At 40.7% G+C, this 21,710-nt stretch overlaps 1 protein-coding gene across 4 annotated transcripts in view; it reads left to right on the forward strand.

Moving 5' to 3' along the window:
* lrp8 (low density lipoprotein receptor-related protein 8, apolipoprotein e receptor) overlaps nucleotides 1-21,710 on the forward strand; it is a 103,268-nt gene that overhangs the window by 49,798 nt on the left and 31,760 nt on the right. For all 4 annotated transcript variants that reach the window (XM_018754178.1, XM_018754181.1, XM_018754179.1 and 1 more), the window contains exon 4: nucleotides 15,099-15,227. In XM_018754178.1, coding sequence (XP_018609694.1) covers nucleotides 15,099-15,227 — 129 coding nt within the window. The remainder of the gene's footprint in view (nucleotides 1-15,098; nucleotides 15,228-21,710) is intronic.

Below are 21,710 nucleotides of genomic sequence, written 5' to 3' on the forward strand. Positions count from 1 at the left end.
ACAAATGAATTACTCTGACATTAAGGCTGAAGTTTTTTGTGGTCAGCTGGTAGTGTAGTGGTTAGCGCAGCTCCACTTGCACCCAAAGGTTTCAGGTTTCAATCCCACCTTTAGCAGCAGTAACCTTGAGTAAGTTACTTGCACTAAATTGCCCCAGTGAAATTGCCCAGCTGTATAAATGGGTAAATAATTATAGATGCCTTAACATTGTAAGTCGCTTTGGAGAAAGTGGGAATTAAATTAATAAATGTAAAAATGAATCCACTAGAAGCAGAAAATGTGAAAGTTCTGTCAAGGCAGCAAAAGTGTATTAAAGAGTGATTTTGCACAAAAGCACGAGTGCTGCCTTATATCTGCCTGACTGCCTTCTCACCGCACATTAGTCGTGTCATCACGGCGTCAGGCGACTCTCCCGGGCAGGCAGGTCAGCACCAGGGCCCCCATTTGAATGTGGAGGGACAAATAGCTTCCGGCTCAGTGACCGTCGAGAAAGAGGGGTAAAGGGGAAAATCGAGCCGAAGTCAGCAGCACATTTGTTTCTTTACATCTGCCAGTGTTATGAGCAGAGGCCTTGTCATGTGGGCTGATTATTTTTTTCTTCTTGAGTACAAAAGAATCGAACTGAATTATTCTTTCAGTTCTTCATACCGCCCTGTAAACTCACTGCATATCCTGTTGCATCAAAAATGACACCCAAACAGTGCATTCTTGCTGCATGTTAGTTTAGTCTTCATGTTGTTTGAACATCATTCTTGGAAAATTTGAGCATCTGCGACAAATCATTAATTTGCAATGTGAAGCATTCTGTTCTTCCGCTACTCCCTTTTAAAACTGACTACTGCTGATCCTCATGTTAAGTGTTTAGAAGGCACACATTGCAGTCTCAAAAAGAGGGGGGGAGTCTTTAGACAAAACTCTGACCTGTGATGAGTTTGCGCTGTGCGAGCAACGTGGCAAAGAGCCTTGTGGTCAGCAGAAGTGAAGCTGCTTTTCTCAGCGTGTTGCCCACTTTGTGAAGGCTTTGGTATGTCACCTGATAGAAGATCTGTGATGTGTATCTTGGATTTGCTTCAACTCAGTGGCAGTCAATTTTGAATTGTTTTGATGGTTTTGGTATAGCAATATGGGAGACTGGGAATGTAGTAGTCATCCTCTATGGAGTGCCAAATAATGGTGACTGATGACTGCTTCAGTGGACTCATGGTGTAGCAAATTGCTTGATCAATTGCAGTGCCAGCAAAGTTGCTGTGGGTACATAAAATGATAATGAAGGAAGCAGTTTGAACATGGATTTTTTTTAAACTTGTCTAAAATGGATCCCTTTTCAGATAAATGACTGTAGGAGATTATACTGATGAACTCTAATTTTTTTATTCAGCAGATGCCTTTATAAAAAGTTGTTACAAAGCAACATAAAAACACCTACAAATATGCAAAAGTATGTAATTTAAAAAGTTCAATAAGATTTTTGATAAGAAAATTAACTGCCAAACGTAAAAGTAGACTCATAACACACGAAAAATTCAGTGTGTGCATGTATGTATCAGCACTAATATGTATATAAATAGTAGACTACGTAACTATTCAGTATATTTCTTGCCTCCTAAAGATGAAACCAGGGGAAAAGCTTAGAAGATCTGATTTAAGATAGATCTTATGTGATGTCTGTGAGATGTTAGCTTGTCTGTTTCTCTGGTGGCATGACCTTGCGTTAACTTGATTTACATTCAGGTAACTTTTCCTCTTTGCTCTTGGGGTTTGTCACACATGCCTTCACATCCTTACCTCCCAGAAGTGCTGGTAGCAAGCACCATGCTTTATAGGATTGACTTCCTTCACCAAAGAATCAATAACAGGCCCATGGGGCCTCAAATCAGATTAGCTGTGCTTTCTAAACATCATGTCCAGAGCATCTGTAATTAAAAGTTTTAAAACAAAACTAATCCAGTATTAAAAACCTGCTTCTTTAATGCACTTGTCTCTGGATTAATAGTTTGGTTGGATTAAGAATAGTAGTGCGGTATGTATATAAGCATTAAGCCCATTCTTTCTGATCATGTGGATTTAAGTCATGTATTGATTGTCGAATCTTATTACAAGAGATGCCCGTGACATTGTATCTATGTAGCAGTCAAGGACAGTTCAAGTTGAGTTCCCCTGAGTTTCTTTTATTTTCACCACTGTTTTTCTTGCTTTGTTTGCTCTTTTCTTCTCTGCTGCCTTGTCATGCTTGCAATCCTGGGTAGGCATCTTTGCATAAATTCCACTGCTCGCATAAATATGGTTGATTTTTTTTTTTTTTTTTAAAGAATTTTCAGTGCTGATAATGGTTACGGCTGTCGTTTTGTTTTTCTTTAAGACTTGATATATTTATGTTTCTTGGCAATGTGAACATTTCCTATGAGACCCAGGTAACTTCCATGTTCTCGGTTCTTAGAGAGGCAAATTTTAACCCTGTAATTGTTGACTGTTGAAGTTCACCATGGTAAACCTCAACTTTCAACAGTTCCTTGTATAAGTCGATCTGAAAATGGGTAACAGTGTTTGGGTGTTCTGACAGCTGACTTGTGTGGAGGTGAAGTGGAGACAATGCAGGACCCTATTATTACACAGTGAAACAATTTTACATGTTAATTATTTTGAATATGAAGGTAGGTTTCAGTTAGATGCACCGGATGGATTCAATTTCATGCTTCAAGCTGTACTTCATGGAGTAATTTTTCACGTGACCACACACCAGCAGTGTGGGCAGACCCAGGATTTTCCCCCCTGCCACCACGCCGGCTTGGCCCCAGACGTCTACACCAGTCTACCAGATATACCCGGAGCATTAACGTGACCCGATTAGTGTTTAGCCAAGCTGTTAGTGTGAGTGCCTCTGTTTTCATCCCATGAAGACAAGTTTCACTTGTTCTCTTCAAGATCTGGTGCCACAGGAGATGGAGTTGAGCTTTGACAACAAAAAGACCCACCCTGCAGATTGTAACAAATTAAAAGCAGGTTCCTGGGGCAAAATACTACGTCTAAATGCTAAGAACCTAAAAACAAACCTTTGTATGTCTCCAAATAACAATAAGTAAGGACTGAATGAAAGAAAATCAAAACTTAAAATTCTGGTGTATGAGTGTTCCTAACTTCATTTTTTTTTTTTTTTTTCCCTTTTCATTCCCATGAGTAATACAACGTAAATCTTCATTTTATTTTTGTTTTGCACCTTTTACAACAGGTGACTTCAGAAAGAATATTTAGAAAGCATCAAAGGAGAATAAGCAAAACAAAACTCCCAAGGCTGGTAAAGAGGGAGAAAGGAAAGAAAAAAAAAAAAAACCTCTGAGAATCCAAAAGCAGTTGGCTTTCCACCTCTCCTGGACATGCTAACAGTACCCAATTTAGAAGAAGAGGTATTCAGAGAACTAGTTCTCAACTGATCATGTGGTCAGTTGTGCATGTCCTGTCTGGATTATTGTTAGCATTACAAAATAGCCTATATGCTGGCTTGTAAATATTAACTTCTGTTGGCTATACTTCGTTGCTACTGCCTTCTGGATTTGTATCATGGCGTGTTTGAACTTCCTGAATGTAAGCTTTACAGTAGTCAGCTCTAATTCTTTTGTATCACAAACTGAAATAATCTCTCTACTTTTCCAGAATTCTGAAAATGCAGGAAACAAATCCCAGATGGAGAATACACATTGGTGTTAAATATCATATTTTGGTGCAAAAGTATCTATTAAGCTGATTCTAAAATGTAGAGTTTAAATGCTGTTAGTTAAATGCTGGTCATTCTTATCCAAGCAGCAGGACTTGTTTGATTTCAGAGATTTTTTTATTTATCCAGGTTTTAATATTACAGTATATCGCAGATTTAGTCATTTGGTCATCTAGACAAATATATTTGTGTGGCATCAGCTGGCAATTAATGTTATTGTCATGCCCTTGTGTGGGCCTTCTTAGTATTAATGTAGAGAGAAGTGTCCAAACATTGAGCCATGCATTGCTTCATATTTTAAAAAGTCATCGATGATTGGACACGGTTAAAAGAAGTCTATATGTACTGAAAGGAGCAAACCTCTACAGAATTGGTTTGGATTGACAAGAATTAGTAAAGTAGAACTGTATAATTTCAGGCATGAGAAACAGCCTATCATTACCAAATCTGGTTAATGTTTGAATACTATAGCTAGAAATCAGATGAAAAGTTACATCTAATACATCTAAATTGCTTTGTACTTTGAACTTTTTAGATGGTTTTTAGTCTTAGTTTTCAATAAAGTGTGTGTGTGTGTGTGTGTGTGTGTCTGTCTGTTTTTTAATAAGCTTTTGGGCCCTTGGCTTTAATGGGTGCACATGTGGTTTTCCAAGATTGATTTTCTGGTTTTTAAAAAAAAAAAAAAAAACATTAAAATAATCATAGTCGTGATGTATTGCCAGTGAGGGCTAATTTTATAAACAACACATCAGTATGAAATGAAAAAATAGATGTGTTAATAGAACAGAAATGAGAAAATTTTAGTTCCACTGTTAAGTAAATCTGCAGTTAAGAAGTGATAACTAACATCTATTACAGCATCTGTCCTCATTCTTTAATTACATTACATTTATTCATTTAGCAGACTTTCAGTAACTGAAGGATCACTTTTTAGGGGTGGGGTTCAACTGACATGGAGTTTACGCTGCTTGCTTGTGGAAGCTGAGACAGACTCGGGGTCCACTGAGAATGAGGTGGCAGGTTTGCACCCTACCACTGAATCAATAGTGTGTGGGACTTTATAAATAATTCAAAAGGCAGCTCCTGTGAGTGCTTAATGTCACCTCTACAAGGTTGGCCAGAAAAATAAAAAAGGAAAACTTTTTTTTCCAAGAGTACTGTTTGCATGACGACCCTGGGCACAGGGTAGATGAGAAGCAAGTGTCTTATGGTCATGTCATGTAGCAATGCCAGCAATCTGTTAACTTTACTGCCTGGTCATATCCGTTTTGGTGGTGTGTGTAGTATATGTTTTTTCCAATATGAGTTACCAGTACATTTTCATAAAACTGTCATAGCACCGATACACACACACACACACACCAGTCTGAAACTGCTTGTCGCGGTGAGCCAGAGTGTAACTCGGCAACACAGGGCACAAGGTTGGAGGGGGAGGAGACACAGGCAGGATAGGACGCCAGTCCGTCACAAGGCATCCCAAGCGGGACCTGAACCCCAGACCCACCAGAGAGCAGGCCCCAGCCAAACCTGCTGCGCCACAGCACCTCCCGCAGCACCGATACTGAATATCATGTTTTAAAATACACACACACACACACACACACACACACACATTTTCAGAACCGCTTGTCCCTCACGGGGTCACGGGGAACCGGAGCCTACCCGGCAACACAGGGCGTAAGGCCGGAGGGGGAAGGGGACACACCCAGGACGGGACGCCAGTCCACCGCAAGGCACCCCAAGCGGGACTTGAACCCCAGACCCACCAGAGAGCAGGACTGCGGTCCAACCCACTGCGCCACCGCACCCCCCTTTCAGAACCGCTTGTCCCATACGGGGTCACGGGAAACCGGAGCCTACCCGGTAACACAGGGCGTAAGGCCGGAGGGGGAGGGGACACACCCAGGACGGGACGCCAGTCCATCACAAGGCACCCCAAGCAGGACTCGAACCGCAGACCCACTGAAGAGCAGGACCCGGTCCAACCCACTGCGCCACCGCGCCCCCTGTTTTAAAATAATTAGATCCAAAATCAAAGCCATTTCCCATCAGTTTTCTGCTGATACATTTTACATATGACTGTATTGTGTTCTTGTTTAAATTAGTTTTATAAACGGTACTGAGTCACAACAACATAGTACACTGTAAAATTGCAAATACTGTATATCCACATACATTAAACAAGGGCAGAAGGTCAGAAGGGTGCAATATTTCACAGGTGCAGTTATGTAGTACTACCTGATAAATTCCAGAATGGTGTACAGAATTGTCATGCAGGTCAAAATTAAATTTTTCAAGAGAAAGAAAATTTGGTCAGACACATGCTTAGATTATTTTTGTATTGTGTATTTGTGACATAGGCTAATTTTCCAGAGAGCAATTTACCTATTTCAACAGCACCTTAAAATCACATCTTGTTAGGGGATGCTTGGAGCTGGAAAATGCTTGAATGCCCCTTTAAAGAACAGTGTATCTTCCTCACAGCCAAGGAGTGACAAGTCATGATGTCTTGTATGTTTTAAATGACCAAATGCAGATGTTCCAGTAAATGGCTTCTCTATGCTGTGATCAGTGGGTGGCTATGTTGAAATGTGAAAAACCTTCATAAATACTAAGCTAAATGTCAGAACACTTGTGATGTGCTCTGTGACGTGTGTATCTTTTTTAGCACTGCTGCCCTTTGCAAGTTAGCTTACCCTTCTTTACACTTTCTCTACCTCTGGAGGAGGGGTTTGCTTTGCCTTCCAGTTAGAAGTAACATTTTTATGCTTAGCATCTCCTCTACCAGACCGCTGTTGGGTGGTGAGAAGATTTTTGAAATGAGACCAGTAGTTACTTGTAGCTAATCTTGGCCGCTTCAGAGAAATGCTCGCTGAACTGTTGGCCTGTTCAGCCCGGGATTTTACACACTGTAAGAAAGGCAGAGTCTTTGGGTGTCTGACTCCTTCAGTTCGCACCAATCAGGGTGCGGTACCTTTGACCCTAATTGGACCTCTTCTAGCAGCTTCAGACTGGTGGTAGCAGAAGACCTATCATTTAGGCAAAGCTACAAATCAAACATCATTTAGAATATGATTAACCTCAAAATACCACTGCAAACTGAATTTTACCCCCGGGCACATAATAGTGACCCGTAACACATATATCAGATGAACAAAAGTGTTTTGGCTCATCTGATGTATTCAGTGTCCACTTGGTGGTGCGTTGACTGTTGCTGTCTTTTGGAAACTTGAAAAAAACAGCCCTTCAAAGTGTGATGTTAAATGAGTTCTTTTAAAGTGCTATAAACCACTTGTTCACTGCAACAAACAGGCAGAGAGCAAGGGCAGAAGATCGCAAGTTTACAAAGTACCACATGTATTAAGGGAACTTCAGGTTTAGGCCATGGCATTAAAATACATTTCCTTGCCAAGCATGCAATCAAGAACAGTCAGCCTATGTTCCTTAGTCAGAAAGATGAATTTAGATTGTGGTTTAACAAAAAAATAGATGGCAACAAAACAAACTTCTTCACCGGTCTTTCTTCCCAATTAGTCAGAATCAAAGCAATGCTAAAATAGACTGTTCAAGTCTCGATTTAGTCGGAGGGGAGATGAGATTCATTGTGAAAGGGAATAGGATGTTTTGCTATGATCACCCATTCAGAGTTCAAAAGACATGCATCCTTTCACATGATCTCATTAAAAATCCTAATGCATTTAATACAGTGTATGGTGAATTCCAGAATGTAGAGAAAACGTGTTTTTGTAATGAATTTTGTGAGTTAATATTCCCACAAAATGTTAAATGGAGACATCAAGCTTAATTGGAGACTCATTTGAAGATTCATGCAGCCCATGAGATCAGATCAACAAAAATCTTCGTCTGATCATTTATTGAATTATCCGAGCCTTGGCGTTTCAGTGAAAATACATTACCAAATTCCCAATAAAAGCTAGTTTAAATGCAAGTTTTTTTTGTCTTTGGTTATTTTTAAAAATGAAATTAATTTAATTTTCTCTTACATAAATTGTTCAGAAAATTCCCATTTGGTAGATGTCAAGTATATACTGACCCATATCAAAAAGCATTTTTGAAAATGACTGCTGGATTGCAAAATGTAACCTATCCGCTATTTAACAGAAAAGCTCTGGGTGTATATCGTTTCACTGAAAACAATGACACAGGCAAAAAGGTGATGGGAATCCTGTGTCAGAGATTTGCTGTATTTGTTCCATATGGCGGTTATGCAAAAACCTGACTCTACCACCCAGGCCCATGGCATAGGGGTCTGTTTGCAGCACAGTCTTTTTGTATTCCACTCTTGTACACATAGTCATTTAGTTCATCCCACACATGCAGTTTTTGAAACTGGTGACCCCTACATTCTGTTGAGCAGTTCAGATTTGTGAACTATGAGTCTGCCCCGATTGCACACACCTGTGGAATATTTAGCCTTTTCAGAAGTAGAATTCCGCATTTAATGTTCACTGTGAACTTTTCCGGTGCTTGGGCTCACTTTGTTGCTGTCTTTTTGCACAACACTGTGGAAATAACTATAAATCAAGCAATGCAAGAACTTTCCTGTGTGGAACCTAAACAAAAAATTTCAGACTAATTTGCTGAGTGAAAGTATAAATCTATCTTTAAATGGCACAATAGAAAATTTCATTTCATCTTTATATTTTTGTTGAAGTGAAAGTATTTTTTCAGGGAAAAATGTATTTGTATAAATTATGTATTTTCCTTATTACTGGGATAGGAATAAGAGAAAATTATTGAAGTATATGAAACGGTTTATTTTTGTTTTTCTGTTGGAGAGTCTTGGTCTTTCTATCATTGAGGCCATTTCTTTGCTGTTTCTTTGATTTGCACAGTTTCAAGATTTTTCTGAATGGAGTTTTTGAATCCAAGTACAAGTATGTGTCGCAAATGCAAGTACAAGTATGTGCCGCACAACGTCCGACCGCATATACGTCCGAGGTCCCAAAAGGTTATAATAGAGTTGAAAAATCTCGATCAGATAATGGGACGTAGCAGTTGTAAGCGGCCGTGGTGCATATTTCCACAACATGTGTATCCTGTGTAATCAACGCGATTGCAAAGTGATTGCTCTGCCAGGCCTATAATGGTACAGTACATATAGATAATACTCTAGCGATATTAAACATCTATGTTACTGACTTATGTATTTACTGTACTGTAGTTTTTATTGTTATTTTAATGTGAACTCTCTTTATTTCTCAATAAAAAGTTTATCTTATAACACTTTGTTTTGTCCCGTAGGCAGCAGCATCTCGGTCTTGTGCATCCCGAGTCTCATTGAGTGCATCATCTCTTGGTTAACTTTCATCTTACGAAATAAAGTGCATCGTGGCCCCCAAATGTACCAAAACCAGTCCTAGTGGTGCCTTCAAGAGGCAAAGGAAAATTATTAATTTGGAAACGAAATTATAGGTGATTAAACAATACAAAGGTGGAAAATGAGTGAATGTTATTGTTCACAAGTTAGGCATGTCCCACTCGACGATTACGTATATGGTAGTACAGCACTGTATGTATCACATATATTTTAATTTTATTTTGCCACCCAGGGAAATGAGAATTTCTTAGTGAAGGAAACAGCGAAGGTGGGTATTCCTGAAGGAACAGTATTTGGACTATTGGGAAGGTGCTCAAACAGCATCTTACAAATGTGCGATCTTCTAGTAAAGAACAAAGCCAGAAAAGTCCTTTACCTGTCAAGTGAAGAAACTACTTACTAAGATGCTACAGTAAATGCACTTGGAATAATGGCTGTGTAAAGCACATCCCTCAACAGCAGGAAATTAGACCTGTTATGATATGGAATTGTGACATACTGTATATTATTGGCCAACAAACAGACTCTACAGCAAATTGATTGTCTTTACATTAGCAAACAGGGTTACGAGGTAAAGCAATCAATCACTGTGCGGGTGTTTTAGCACATGATGCTGCTGAAATGTGCTGTGATATGCGACTCTTTCCCCTCTGTGCTGTATAGTTACGAGGGCAGTTAATCAAAAGAGCATTAGCATACCCACAGCCATGCCCCACTCATCATGGGCGACCTGTGGTGTAGATAGGGGTAGAATGGCTAAGCACTCTCCTCTGGCTAATAGCATGAGGCACCGAAGCTCTTCGCAGTCTCTGGAGACGCACGAGTAGATTTTACCAGGGTGCACTCAGCCAGTGGCCCTTTACTCATTGTTTCCCTTTGGAGAATGCAGTGACATTCTTCAATAGGTCCTTTTTAGAAACAGAGAACTGACCATGGCCTCATATTCTGAGTGGCTGTATTCCATTGTTCTATTTTATGGGATGTTGGGAGATTTAAGGTAGATGTGGTGCAAGTTGTCAGCAGTTGTCCGTGATATGTAGCTTGACATTGTTTAATGGGTTTCATTGGGTGTGTCTGCTGTTACTGAAGACTGTGAATTTGTCCTATTTAATATAATGTGTCCAATAAAAGTCGAGTTTATTTTGGGAGTTTTGGAAAAATGCAATGGCAAGCGTTAGGTTTCCTTGCACTCAGGAGAAACTTTATTAGTTAAGGAGATTTTGCCCTAGTAATAGACCTCTGAATATGGCTTTTAGTTTCTTGGTTATGTATTATGCATGGTTTCCTGAAAGTGTATATTGTGTACCCAGGCTGCCCTGCAAAAAAAAAAAAAAGGAATGCTGACAATGTTCACACGAATCCACATTGAAATACTGTCTTAATAGCTTATAGTAATTACATTTACATGTATTCGTTTAGCAAACGCTTTTCTCCAAAGTGACGTACATCTCACAGGAAGTACAATGTGTGCATTACATCAGCAGGAAGAGACTTCGATGCAGATGCGTGATTCTAAAGTACAGTTAGTTTGTTGCTTTCCACCATATGAACCTATGTACATCACACAAGTAGTTGCATAAAGGTTTATCCAAATCAAATATATCTCAAATGATATACCATAAGTTAATTTGCCCCTGAGAGGCTATGTTGGCTGGCAACCTGTAATCATGTAATTGCACAGACAATAGCAAGAGACCCCTTTCGTGCAATACTCTCCCTTCGGCCATATCGTTGGTGAACGACTAATGATAAATGAATCTCATATGCTGTAATTACAACTGTGTTCAAATAACATCTGTTTTCATAAATTATAATGATTCTAAAGAGGGCAGTTTTGCATTGCTGATAATAAAATGTCATATGCAGCTTGGCTGAGGTAACTTATTAACCATTGTGGTCTACTAAAAAGAAAAGAAAAATTCAGTAGACTCCCTTCAGTTAGTAGAGCTGACTTTTTTTTTTTTTTTTTTTTTTTTTTGAAGGAATTTCAACTGGCGGTATGCTACTTCAGATCATCTGCAGACTACACCTTACAATGAATTGGGTTATAGATGTACAGAAACAGTTGTCAAAATCTAAACGTCATACGTGTTTTCTCAATTTTAAGTAGCATTTATGTAGGTTATTACTTTGAACATTTCGGTTGTGCAAGAAATGATCTGACCTTCTTCTAGTTGTACTGGCACCATCCTTTAGTTTACCAGTCAACATAGACATTTTTTAGATGCATGTTATAACAAATCTGTATTTATCTGTCTTTAGGGAGTTGCAAGCATGTTATTTCTATTTTCAGTGCACAATACAGAGCAGTCCAAGCCCCTGCAGGTGGTCATGGCCTAAGAGCTGCCTGCTTCCCATGAGGTCTGATGCAACCAGTGGGACTTTAGTTCAAATCCATCCAATTCCTTCTCTGCCTTCTCACAGGGACCTGCATTTTGTATTATGTATTTTGCAGGATTGAATGGTGGAAATAAATTGTATTCTGAGTGAACGCTAACTACAAAGGCAGTCTTCCTCCACGAGGAGGATGATGTTTGTACAGCATGAGTGGTGGGCATGGTGCCGGCAGTCCCATGGCGCATCATGTTGCCATTTCCACACAGTGGCTCATGACCTGCTAGGGAGTGCCGGTGCTGAGGTCCAACACAGAAAAACTGAGTCCTGCTCCTTTTGCAACTTTTGTCTTCCTTTATGTTAACTGCACCTGCTTCTGTCTCAAGTCAGGACTTCCAGGTTAGTTTAACACATTGGTGTATCAGCATGGGGGGGTGTGGTGGCACAGTGGGTTTGACCGGGTCCTGCTCTCCGGTGGGTCTGGGGTTCGAGTCCCACTTGGGGTGTCTTGCGACAGACTGGCGTCCCGTCCTGGGGTGTGTCCCCTCAAACCTTATGCCCTGTGTTGCTGGGCTAGGCTCCGGCTTTCTGCAACCCTGTACGGGACAAGCGGTTGTGTGTGTGTGTGTGTGTGAGAGAACACAACTTCACAGTTCTCTGGCCCCTTGTGGTTTACAAAGTCTCTATATCATCTGTCAAGACCATTGAGTGAAGGATAAGCTGTTATCTCTGTTGGTGTCTTGGTGGTAAAATGGGTGAGAGAGAATTCTGCAATTCAGGGACTCAAGTCATCCCTGGTGAGGTCTGCTAGGAAGCAGAGTGCAATGTGGCAGGCAGAGTCCTGTTTCATGACACCATTGTGGAGGGCATGGTGGTTTCTGGGTCATGTTCCATGACAAGGCCCAAGCAAGGTGCGCCCAGCAATAGAGAAAAAAACCGATGGTAAGGATGCAGAAGCTGGAAGCATGGGAAGAGGTGTTGGAACATAAAGTCTCTTGGGAATATTTTAGGAGAGCAGAGCCTCAGCATGTCAAGTTCATGATCCAGGGAGTCTGTCATGCTGCTGAGTACAGCATTGAGAAGGCTCATCTTGCTGGAGCTTATAGTCCCATGTGAAGAATGCATGGGAGAGGCCAATGAGAGAAAAAAAGATAAAGTATGAGGAATTAGTGGTGCAGTGCTACCCCCAGACACTGAATGGTAAGGCAGTGTTTGGGGCTGCACCATCATAGCAGACTGCAGAGGGCTTGTACAAAAGTTGATGTATAAGGTCTACAGTATGTTGTGTGAGACAGGCTGAGGAGGAAGGTCATTAAAGCTGTTACTGAGGTTGTGCAGAGCATCTACAGTATTTAGCTTTGGATCAGGAGGGGCGAGGCATAGGTTCAAGGTAGTATTTCCTGGATGCAGGATGAGGTCTGATTAGCCCCGGTGAGGTTACCTGGTCAAGGCTGTCTGATTTTGAAAACACCAAGTGACCCCAGGTTACATCACTATTGATACATCCAGGTACATTGTAATATACGTATGTGTAGCAAAAATAGAAGTATTTCTAGGAAGTTATTAGAGTGCTACACCCAGCCTTGGTATCAATGAAGAGCCTAGATTGTGCTCTGTAAGATGCATTAGGACACAGCATTATAACATGAGCAGTTTTCCTGATGCACAAGTGTTTTCTCTGAGTGGACAAAAATTAATGGCTGGATCTAAGGAGGATTCATGCGCTTCTTATGAGACTTGTATTCTGGTAGACACTATTCCTGGTACATTTTCGTCATTACCTTTTTGTAACTTTTATACACTTCATGGTTTTAGTAGCCATGTTATATGTTATTTATATAGCTGAGCCTTTGTCTATCGTGAACTGATCTGATAATGAATGACAACGTTCTGATACCAATATGAAGAAAATAGCACCTTTGCTTCTGCAGCAGTTTCTTTCATTGTTTCCTCAGCTCCCTGTGCTGCCTTAGCGAAACCAGCTGGTAGCGTAGTGGTTAGAGTTACTGCCTTTGGACCCCCAAGGTTGCAGGTTTGATCCCTGTCTCTGGCTGTAGTACCCTTGAGTAAGGTACTTACCCTAAATTGCTCAACTAAAATTACCCAGCTGTATAAATGGGTAAAGAATTGTGAGCTTGGAACTGTTATACCTGTAACCTTAACATTTAAGTTGCTTTGGAGAAAAGCGTCAGCTAAATGAATAAATGTAAATGTAAACCAACTGCTCGGGTCCCCCTGCTAACTGCATGGGAGACATAGGTCCTGTCAAATGCCCCTGCTCAATTTTGCTGTCAGTCTGCAGTCTGTCACAGTGGAATGGAATATCCAGGATACAGACAGACAGACAGACAGACACACACACATTTTCTGAACCGCTTGTCCCATATGGGGTCGCGGGGAACCGGAGCCTAACCCGGCAACACAGGGCGTAAGGCCAGAGGGGGAGGGGACACACCCAGGACAGGACGCCAGTCCGTCGCAAGGCACCCCAAGTGGGACTCGAACCCCAGACCCACTGGAGAGCAGGACTCGGTCCAACCCACTGCGCCACTGCGCCACCGCACCTCCCAGGATAGAGATAAATAATAGTAATTAAAAAGCAAAGACTGTCACAGGGTGCAGAAACAGACTGCAGACGGGGGCATGTGACCCAAGAAGAAATTGGCCTCGGACCCTGTCACTGGGGTGGTAATGCACAGCATGGAGGGCCGGTGCAGAAGATAAGGCCAGGGCAGCACCGGAGGTGCCTGTATCTCCAGCAACAGTCCACAGTGCTTGTGGAAGTGCGGCCACTTGCAATCCCTTCACCATCGAGCCCCCGCCGGCCCATTGTCGGTCTGCGTACGGAGCACACAGAGTAGGGAAATACCGGATGGGCCTTCATTTGCTACCTCCACAATGGCCATCTGCTGATGCAGAGATAGCCGAAATAGGGTTTGTGAATGCTTCCTTTATTATGGGCTCCTCATCCATAGAAAATGATTCTGAATTCAGCCTCGTGAGACTCCGCATTCGCTTATCCTTGCCAGGAAAAGCACTCCGGTGTGCCAGAGCAAAAAAGGTACAGCCCTCAGTAATGGAAGGTTTCTTTTTTTTTTTTTTTGTTTTTTAGCAGCTTGGCTTTGTGGAAGGAAAACTTGTTCTACTGAAGCCATAACGCTTAGGTGTGTGTGTGTGTGGTTAATATATATAAACTGGTTAAATATGCACATATATTTACAGTGCCCATATATATGTGTGTGTGTGTGTGTGTGTGTGTGTGTGTGTGTGTGTGTGTGTGTGTGTGTGTTCGTGTATACACATTTTTTTTTTCCATATGAGCGCTGTTGGTTGTGCTTGTTGCCAGATATTGGAATTCAGAATTGAATCGATGTAATTCAGTTAAACTTCAGATGCAAAATCAGTGTAATCAGTCAGTTCCCGTTGCGATCAGTTCCCATCGAGTCACTTTGTATTGACTGTTCACACAGAGGTTTTTACGCAGAGGGTGGGGTGAGTATCTTATTTTTCGTTAGCATTTTTTTCAGAGTAGCCTTTATGCATATGTCTTAGTTCAGTAAGGTAGTGTGGTGGAAAACAAAAACAATTACTGCAATGGTTTATGTGTCTTTTCATGCCTCTGTCTGTCTGCCTGCTTCTCTGTCTTGCTTTGAGAGGAGAAACACACGTGCTCTACTCTACTGATGGGTCCCCCTCTCCATATCCTCCCAACAGGTCGACAGATGTGCCCACCCGAGAAGTTTGATTGCGGGGGCTCCAGCAATAAGTGTGTCTCGTTGTCATGGCGATGTGACGGTGAGAGGGACTGTGAGAATGGCGCCGATGAAGAGGAGTGTGCTGCAGGTAGGAAGTGTCCTTCTGGAGACGCATCACCCAGTGCGACACAAGCCCCCTCCGTAATTACACCCAGTTTGCTGGGACACGCATTCCTGAACAAAGGCACAATATGGCACATGGTGTGGGCTATTTTTAGTGAGGCCAATCCATCTGCCAAAAAAATCCATTTGTTTTCGCGGTTGCATCTCGTGTGGAATCTTCAAAACTGTGATGATGCTTCCCTTGGCGGTGCTGCCTTTATCCAGAGTGGAAAGCAGGAGAAGCAGGTTTTCAGCTTGCGGAAGTAGGGCACAATTGTCATTTTGAATACCTTGGAAATGTGTGTCTTTGTTGAGTAGTATTTGAATCTCCAGAGTGACTGGAAGCTGAATTGAGCTGGCCTATCGCATACATCTGCAGTTTAACTTATACTTGTTTATGTAAGTTGTATCTTCTGTATTTCTATGCTGTTGGCCTAAAGTGATGAACACCAAGTAACAATCCACAAAGAATCAATGAAATGATATGTGAGGATCTCAACACGCACGACTTAATTTATTGTAGTAGGTCTGGTTTCATATCTTCATCTGTTTAGTGTGTGCAGATGTACATGAGGTTTCTGCTGACTTTGACTTTCTTTGTCTAAAGTACCACCACTGACTTCCAAAGGAATTTGGGCAAAAGATCCCAGTCCCAACTAAATGTGCTAGGTCATCTAGGCCTTGATCGTCTAGATTATGCTAACCTAGAGTTGGCTCGCATGTCTCTGTGAAACTGTAGTATGGGCAACTGTGGCATGTTAATGCAGTATTTAAGATTAATTTTAAATCTGTAACATTTCCTGTAGTTCACTGCTGATGTTTTCTGTTGCATTCTGGTAGGTTTCGTTGTTGTGATTATTTCTCTGTAATCTTATACAATGGGGACAGTGGGCAGCATTGTGTTTAGGACCGTTTCCTTACAATAAAAAGACCTGAGTTTGATTCCCTGCTGTTGCTGTAGTTCCCTTGATCAAGGCACTTGCTTCGAACTTCTCCCGTATAAATTAGTCAGCTGTATAAATAGGTCATTTTAAGTAGTGTACAAACCTAACCTTGCAAGTCACTTTGGACAAAGGGATCCACTAAATGGTTAATAAAATTAATTAATTCATATTAATAATATATCTGTGTAAAATTGCTCATGTAATATTATGTCTGTGCACATATTTATATCAGATATTTTTACATTTACATTAGTGTGCTGCAAAAGTTAGTAAAATGCACGCAAACCTATTTTGTGATATGTTAATAATTACAGTCTCCTTATTGATTGTTTAGCCCAGCTTTAATCCTTCATGTCTTGAAAGAGGACAGTGCTCAATCAATATAATAGGCTGAGTCCAGGATCAATTGTGTTATCTGGCCACACACACTTCTCAGCTAATTTGCAGACACTTTTTGATCATGGCAGCTGTAGGAAGATATTATCTTGAGTTTATAAGAAGTCGAAAAAATACAGTAACTGATATGCATCTCTGTTGTTTTTTTCCATCTGTTTTTTTAAGTGTACCAAAAACATTTCGATATATCATTCTTGTTCCCTTACTTAGGGTCCCATAAACTTACTGGCCAGCACCGCACCGAACTTACATTGTACATAAAAGACAATCTCTTTGCATCACATTGGTCTAAGGTTTTGATAAAGACTGATTTCATCTTTCTGTGATTATGACTTATGTTATCTATGTGATGTAACTAACTGTGAGCGTCAAAATTTGTATGTAAAACATATAAACATTCAATGTGTTAACCGTGAACAAGTGGGAAATTGACATTTGCCTGCTAGTACAAGCTTGCTTTCGCATTGATGGATCTGTGGAAGAACAAAGGGAAGGGAACAACTGTGTTATTACAGAGCCCCACTGATGTATGCTAGATAAGGGTGTTAGAGTGTAATAACAACACATGTTCCACTATGCACTCCTGCTGTCACTGGAGAGGGATAACGTGTTTCTCTGGGTGGCAGGTGGGGGGGTCCACAGCAACCAATCTCACAGTGGGATAAAGTGGGCTCTGGCAGGGCTGCTAGCCCCCCACTCCTGTTTTCCCTCAGGGAACGCATGCTTGCTTTGCCTCTTTCATTCTTTCTTTTGCTCTCTCTCTCTCACGCGCACGCGCACACGCACACACACTCGCAAAGAAATCCAGCAATGTCTATCCAGTCTATAAATCCCAATCTAGCCTACTTACTCTCCCTTCCTTTCTCACTTCGTTGGCTTGTTCCATTGTTATGGGGTACAAATTATTAAAAGCGGGATTGGGTGCAAGGGGGAGTGTTATGAAGGGATATCATTTAAATATTCCCACGGATGAACCGACCATTTGCTCCTAAATAAACCCCTTACCCTTCAGCATGTTAACAACTGGGTAGATCCTACAAGCTTTTCTCGTCTGGGAGTGACAGGGCATGAATAATGCATTTCCAAATGTCAGCATCGTCTACACAATGGAATGAGGGTTGGAGGGTGGTGGAGGGGGTGGGCACAGCTTGTCCCCTCTCAGACTCTTAGAATGATGGCACAGAAACCCAGCCTCCTATGCTCCACCCTGCCTCGTGTAGTGTACCTTGCAGCCAGTGTTTTCTGCACTTTAATTCTAGTCACACGGTCTCATAGATGCATTATCATGCTGAATTATGCATGTGGGATCCCACTGCAGTGAGTTTTGATTAAGAAGGTCTCGAAAGAAAGTTTCTCACATTTTAATTACATTTATTCATTCAATTAGTGACTTATAATGTTAAGTTTACAATTATTTTCCTATTTAGACAACTGGGTAATTTTACTGAAGCAAGTTAGGGTAAGTGCCTTGCTTAAGGGTACTATAGCTAGAGGTGGGGATTGAACCTGCAACCTTTGGATCTGAAGGCAGTAGCACTATCCACTACACTGCCAGCTGCCCCTACTAACCTGTTAACTACTAACTCTCATTTAGACCTGGTTCTGCATAACTTCTGGGTTGGCCATGAGAGGGGGAGACTGACAGTCAGACTTGTGTGTTGCAGAAGCAGTTAATTCAGAATGCATGTCTTTGGATGGAATCTACAGCACCCAGAGGAAATTCACACAGACATGGCAAGAACATGCAATCTCCCTACAGCTGGATTTGAACCTACACCCGAACAGCTCAAGTTCTTTCTGTGCAGCAGCAAAACTTCCTGCTGGGCCACCATGCCACTCCAGCACTTGCTACACTGGATCTTAAATACACATTTGCAGATAGGCTCAAGATCCATTGTCAAAATTGCATGTTCTGGTTTAATAGTTGGTTTTTTCCCCACAGTAGAATTAAACAATATCATCAGCAGTATGATCCAGCACCTCCCAAATAAGCCCTTTTTCATATTTAAGTTGAAATACTGCCACTTTAGGCTATTTTGAAACAAGGCTTGTGTTATAGTGCATTTTCATTTCATATGACTTTGCTGCCATTGATCAAGTTATTAATTTTAGCTCCCGAGGCAGTTTAATGTCTTTAGCTTTTTTTTATTAAAAAAAAAAAAAAAATGCCTATTTTTTTTTTTTTTTTTTTTTCCTCCCTCCTTCAAACTACTGATGCTCTATTTAAGTGTGTTTTTTAACCAAATATTCTATACATTTACAGGAAAGTGGTTGTTTAAAATAGCTTTTGTGACTTTATGATAATCCCTACATTAATATTACAAGTTTAATCATCAAGATGGTTATAGTTTGTAAAGAAAAGACTTTGAACTATGTTCATTTTGAAGCATTTCTTTTTGGAGTATAGAAATTTTGCAGTACTTTAAGGTTGTCTTTTGTCCGAACATATTATATTTGGATTTTGCCCATCAGGATTACACTGGAGCTACTCATGTATAAAAAGAAAACTATTAATCATGACTAATCTCAAATATTCAAACTTAAGTAACTTGTTACACAAAACCTGCTTTTTTTTTTTTCAAGTTATGCTCTCTTTTAACAGAATCTAGCTCAATTTAATCAAAATATTTAGAGATGGGAGAGGGGGTGCGGTGGCGCAGTGGGTTGGACCGCAATCCTGCTCTCCGGTGGGTCTGGGGTTTGAGTCCCGCTTGGGGTGCCTTGCAACGGACTGGTGTCCCGTCCTGGGTGTGTCCCTTACGCCCTGTGTTGCCGGGTTAGGCTCCGGTTCCCTGCGACCCCGTATGGGACAAGCGGTTCAGAAAGTGTGTGTGTGTATTTAGATATGTAGACAGGAAAAATTTAGTGGTATAGAACAGTTTAATTTACTGCAAATATTTTTGTGAAAGAGCCATAATCTCCAATTTGTTACATCTGTTACATGACAACTGAAATAAGCTTCGAAAGTGAACTGACAGTGTGTACTGCTGTTTGGTGTCTCTTAATGAATGTTAGTGAAGCTCGTCATAGAGCCGTTTCTGTAAATCTGGACCGGGTCAAAGCACTCGGGGTGATTTGTGGGTTGCTTTTCCTGGGGTCAGTCGTGTCTTATTCTCGTTTGTTTTGAAAACTGCCCTTCAGTGAAATGCTGACAAGGACAGATTGCAGGAGGAATTTTCAGATAAATCACTCTGGAGGATTGCATATTTTACATTAGTTTTTATTGAAAAACCCTTTCCATTTAGTGCGTCTCCCTCACAAACATTTAACTGTTCTGGCTTAATTGGACACTTTGTTCCTCTGTAGTCTGCCTTGTGGTGGTGCAGGTAAAAGCATGTTTATAGATGTTTGCTCCATTTCCCTATAGTCCTTTAAAACTTGCTCACAGGCTCACCAGATGATCTCGGTTCTTGTCAACAGCAGGTCAGCATCCACTGGGAACAGCCAGCTAGCTGTCCTTTCAACACACATTGCTCTGAAAAATGTGAAAGGACCTTCTGTTGCAGAAATCTCATGAACAGTCAGCAAAATAAAAGGTGGCATAATGTTCATTTCATGGCAGGCAACTGTCATCATTCAAAGCAAAGCACACCTTAGGTAATGCAGGAGAGTAACAGGTAGAATGGCCCTTTACATTTATTAATGTAGGAGACACTTTCCTCCAAAGCAGCTTCCAATGAACTCCATGTGGCATTATTAGCCCACACACCTTATCCACCAAGGTGACCCACACTGCTAGATACACTACTTACAATGGGTCACTCATCCATACATCAGTGAAACACACTCTCTCTCTGTGTCACTCACACACTGTGGGTGATCCAGAACAGTATGTCTTTGGGAGGAAACCCATGCTGAGACAGGGAGAACATGCAAACTCCACACAGGCTGAGCAGGAATCGAACCCCTGTCTTCTCACACCACCCAGGTGCTGTGAGACAGCAGCACTACTCACTGTGCCACCATGCACTTTAATTGGGTATATTGCCAGTTTAATCAAATTATAACTTTTACTTAATTGTAAGTGTACGTCAGAGAAACTGATCTTGCACCGGTGAATCAGAGAGCTGAATCACAGTACAAATAATTTCTAACCTCATAATTATTTGTACAGTTTAATTGTGAAATGCAATACAGATTCACCATTTTGACATATTTTGCCAGATTTTGCAAAAATCTGTTTTAACTTTGCGTTTTTACTGTGTTATTTTCTTTGTTTTTTAAGATTGATTATAGTGATATCTTGTAAAATAGTGATTAAAAATATAATTGTTTTGCAGTTTATATGTTAGAGACAAAAATAATAGAAATACCACTTGAAGAAGGAGTTTAACTTTGAATTAACTGAATTATACCAGCTGCAAAGGTGAGTCATATTAGGTTTATTAGAAATCAGCAGTATGTGTCAGCTATAAAAGAGGTCTACACACTGCTCAGGACTTCAGAAGGACTGAAACTGTTCTGAAGGTAGCAGGTGGTACAACACCCCTTTAGGTTCTTAATATTAAGAAGTTGTTAGGTGTTTCTGTTATTTTGTCCACCACCTGTAAGCATTACATCATTGATATTTTAAATGTTGATGCTTCAGTTTTAGAGCGTCACATTTGTTTCATTTGTAAACTTACAACCAGAATTGTACTCTTGCGCAAAGTATATCACCGGCATTGTTTCAGTAAATGTTGAGCTGTATTAATGAACTTAAGTGTGAAATTGTAATGTGGGAAAGGCCTTTGGGGAAAAGGCTTCCGCCAAGGAAATGAGAATAAAATGTGTGACAAAAACCCAATAGTACTCATTGAAAGTCATGCTAACACAATGTAATAAAATTTACATAAATGTACTACCCCGTAAATGTAAATTTCATGAATAACACATTACTAACGAAAAATGAAGCATTAATTTAATAATATGTGAGATTCTCCTTTTTCTTCTACCCTGTAGCAAGGTATTACCCTGCACTGGTTAAGTAAACAATATCTAGCAATAAAAATGTGTTTAACAAAGTGTAATATTTTAATCTGTGTACGTCATGTTGCGTAAAAGCATGTGCTATGCTTCTAAAAATAATAATAAGGGAAAAGCAAAGGAGCAACCGGTCACATCCAGTCTGTTGAACTAACAGCAAAATG

Source organism: Scleropages formosus, chromosome 9, assembly GCF_900964775.1.
Source record: "Scleropages formosus chromosome 9, fSclFor1.1, whole genome shotgun sequence".
NCBI lineage: Eukaryota > Metazoa > Chordata > Actinopteri > Osteoglossiformes > Osteoglossidae > Scleropages > Scleropages formosus.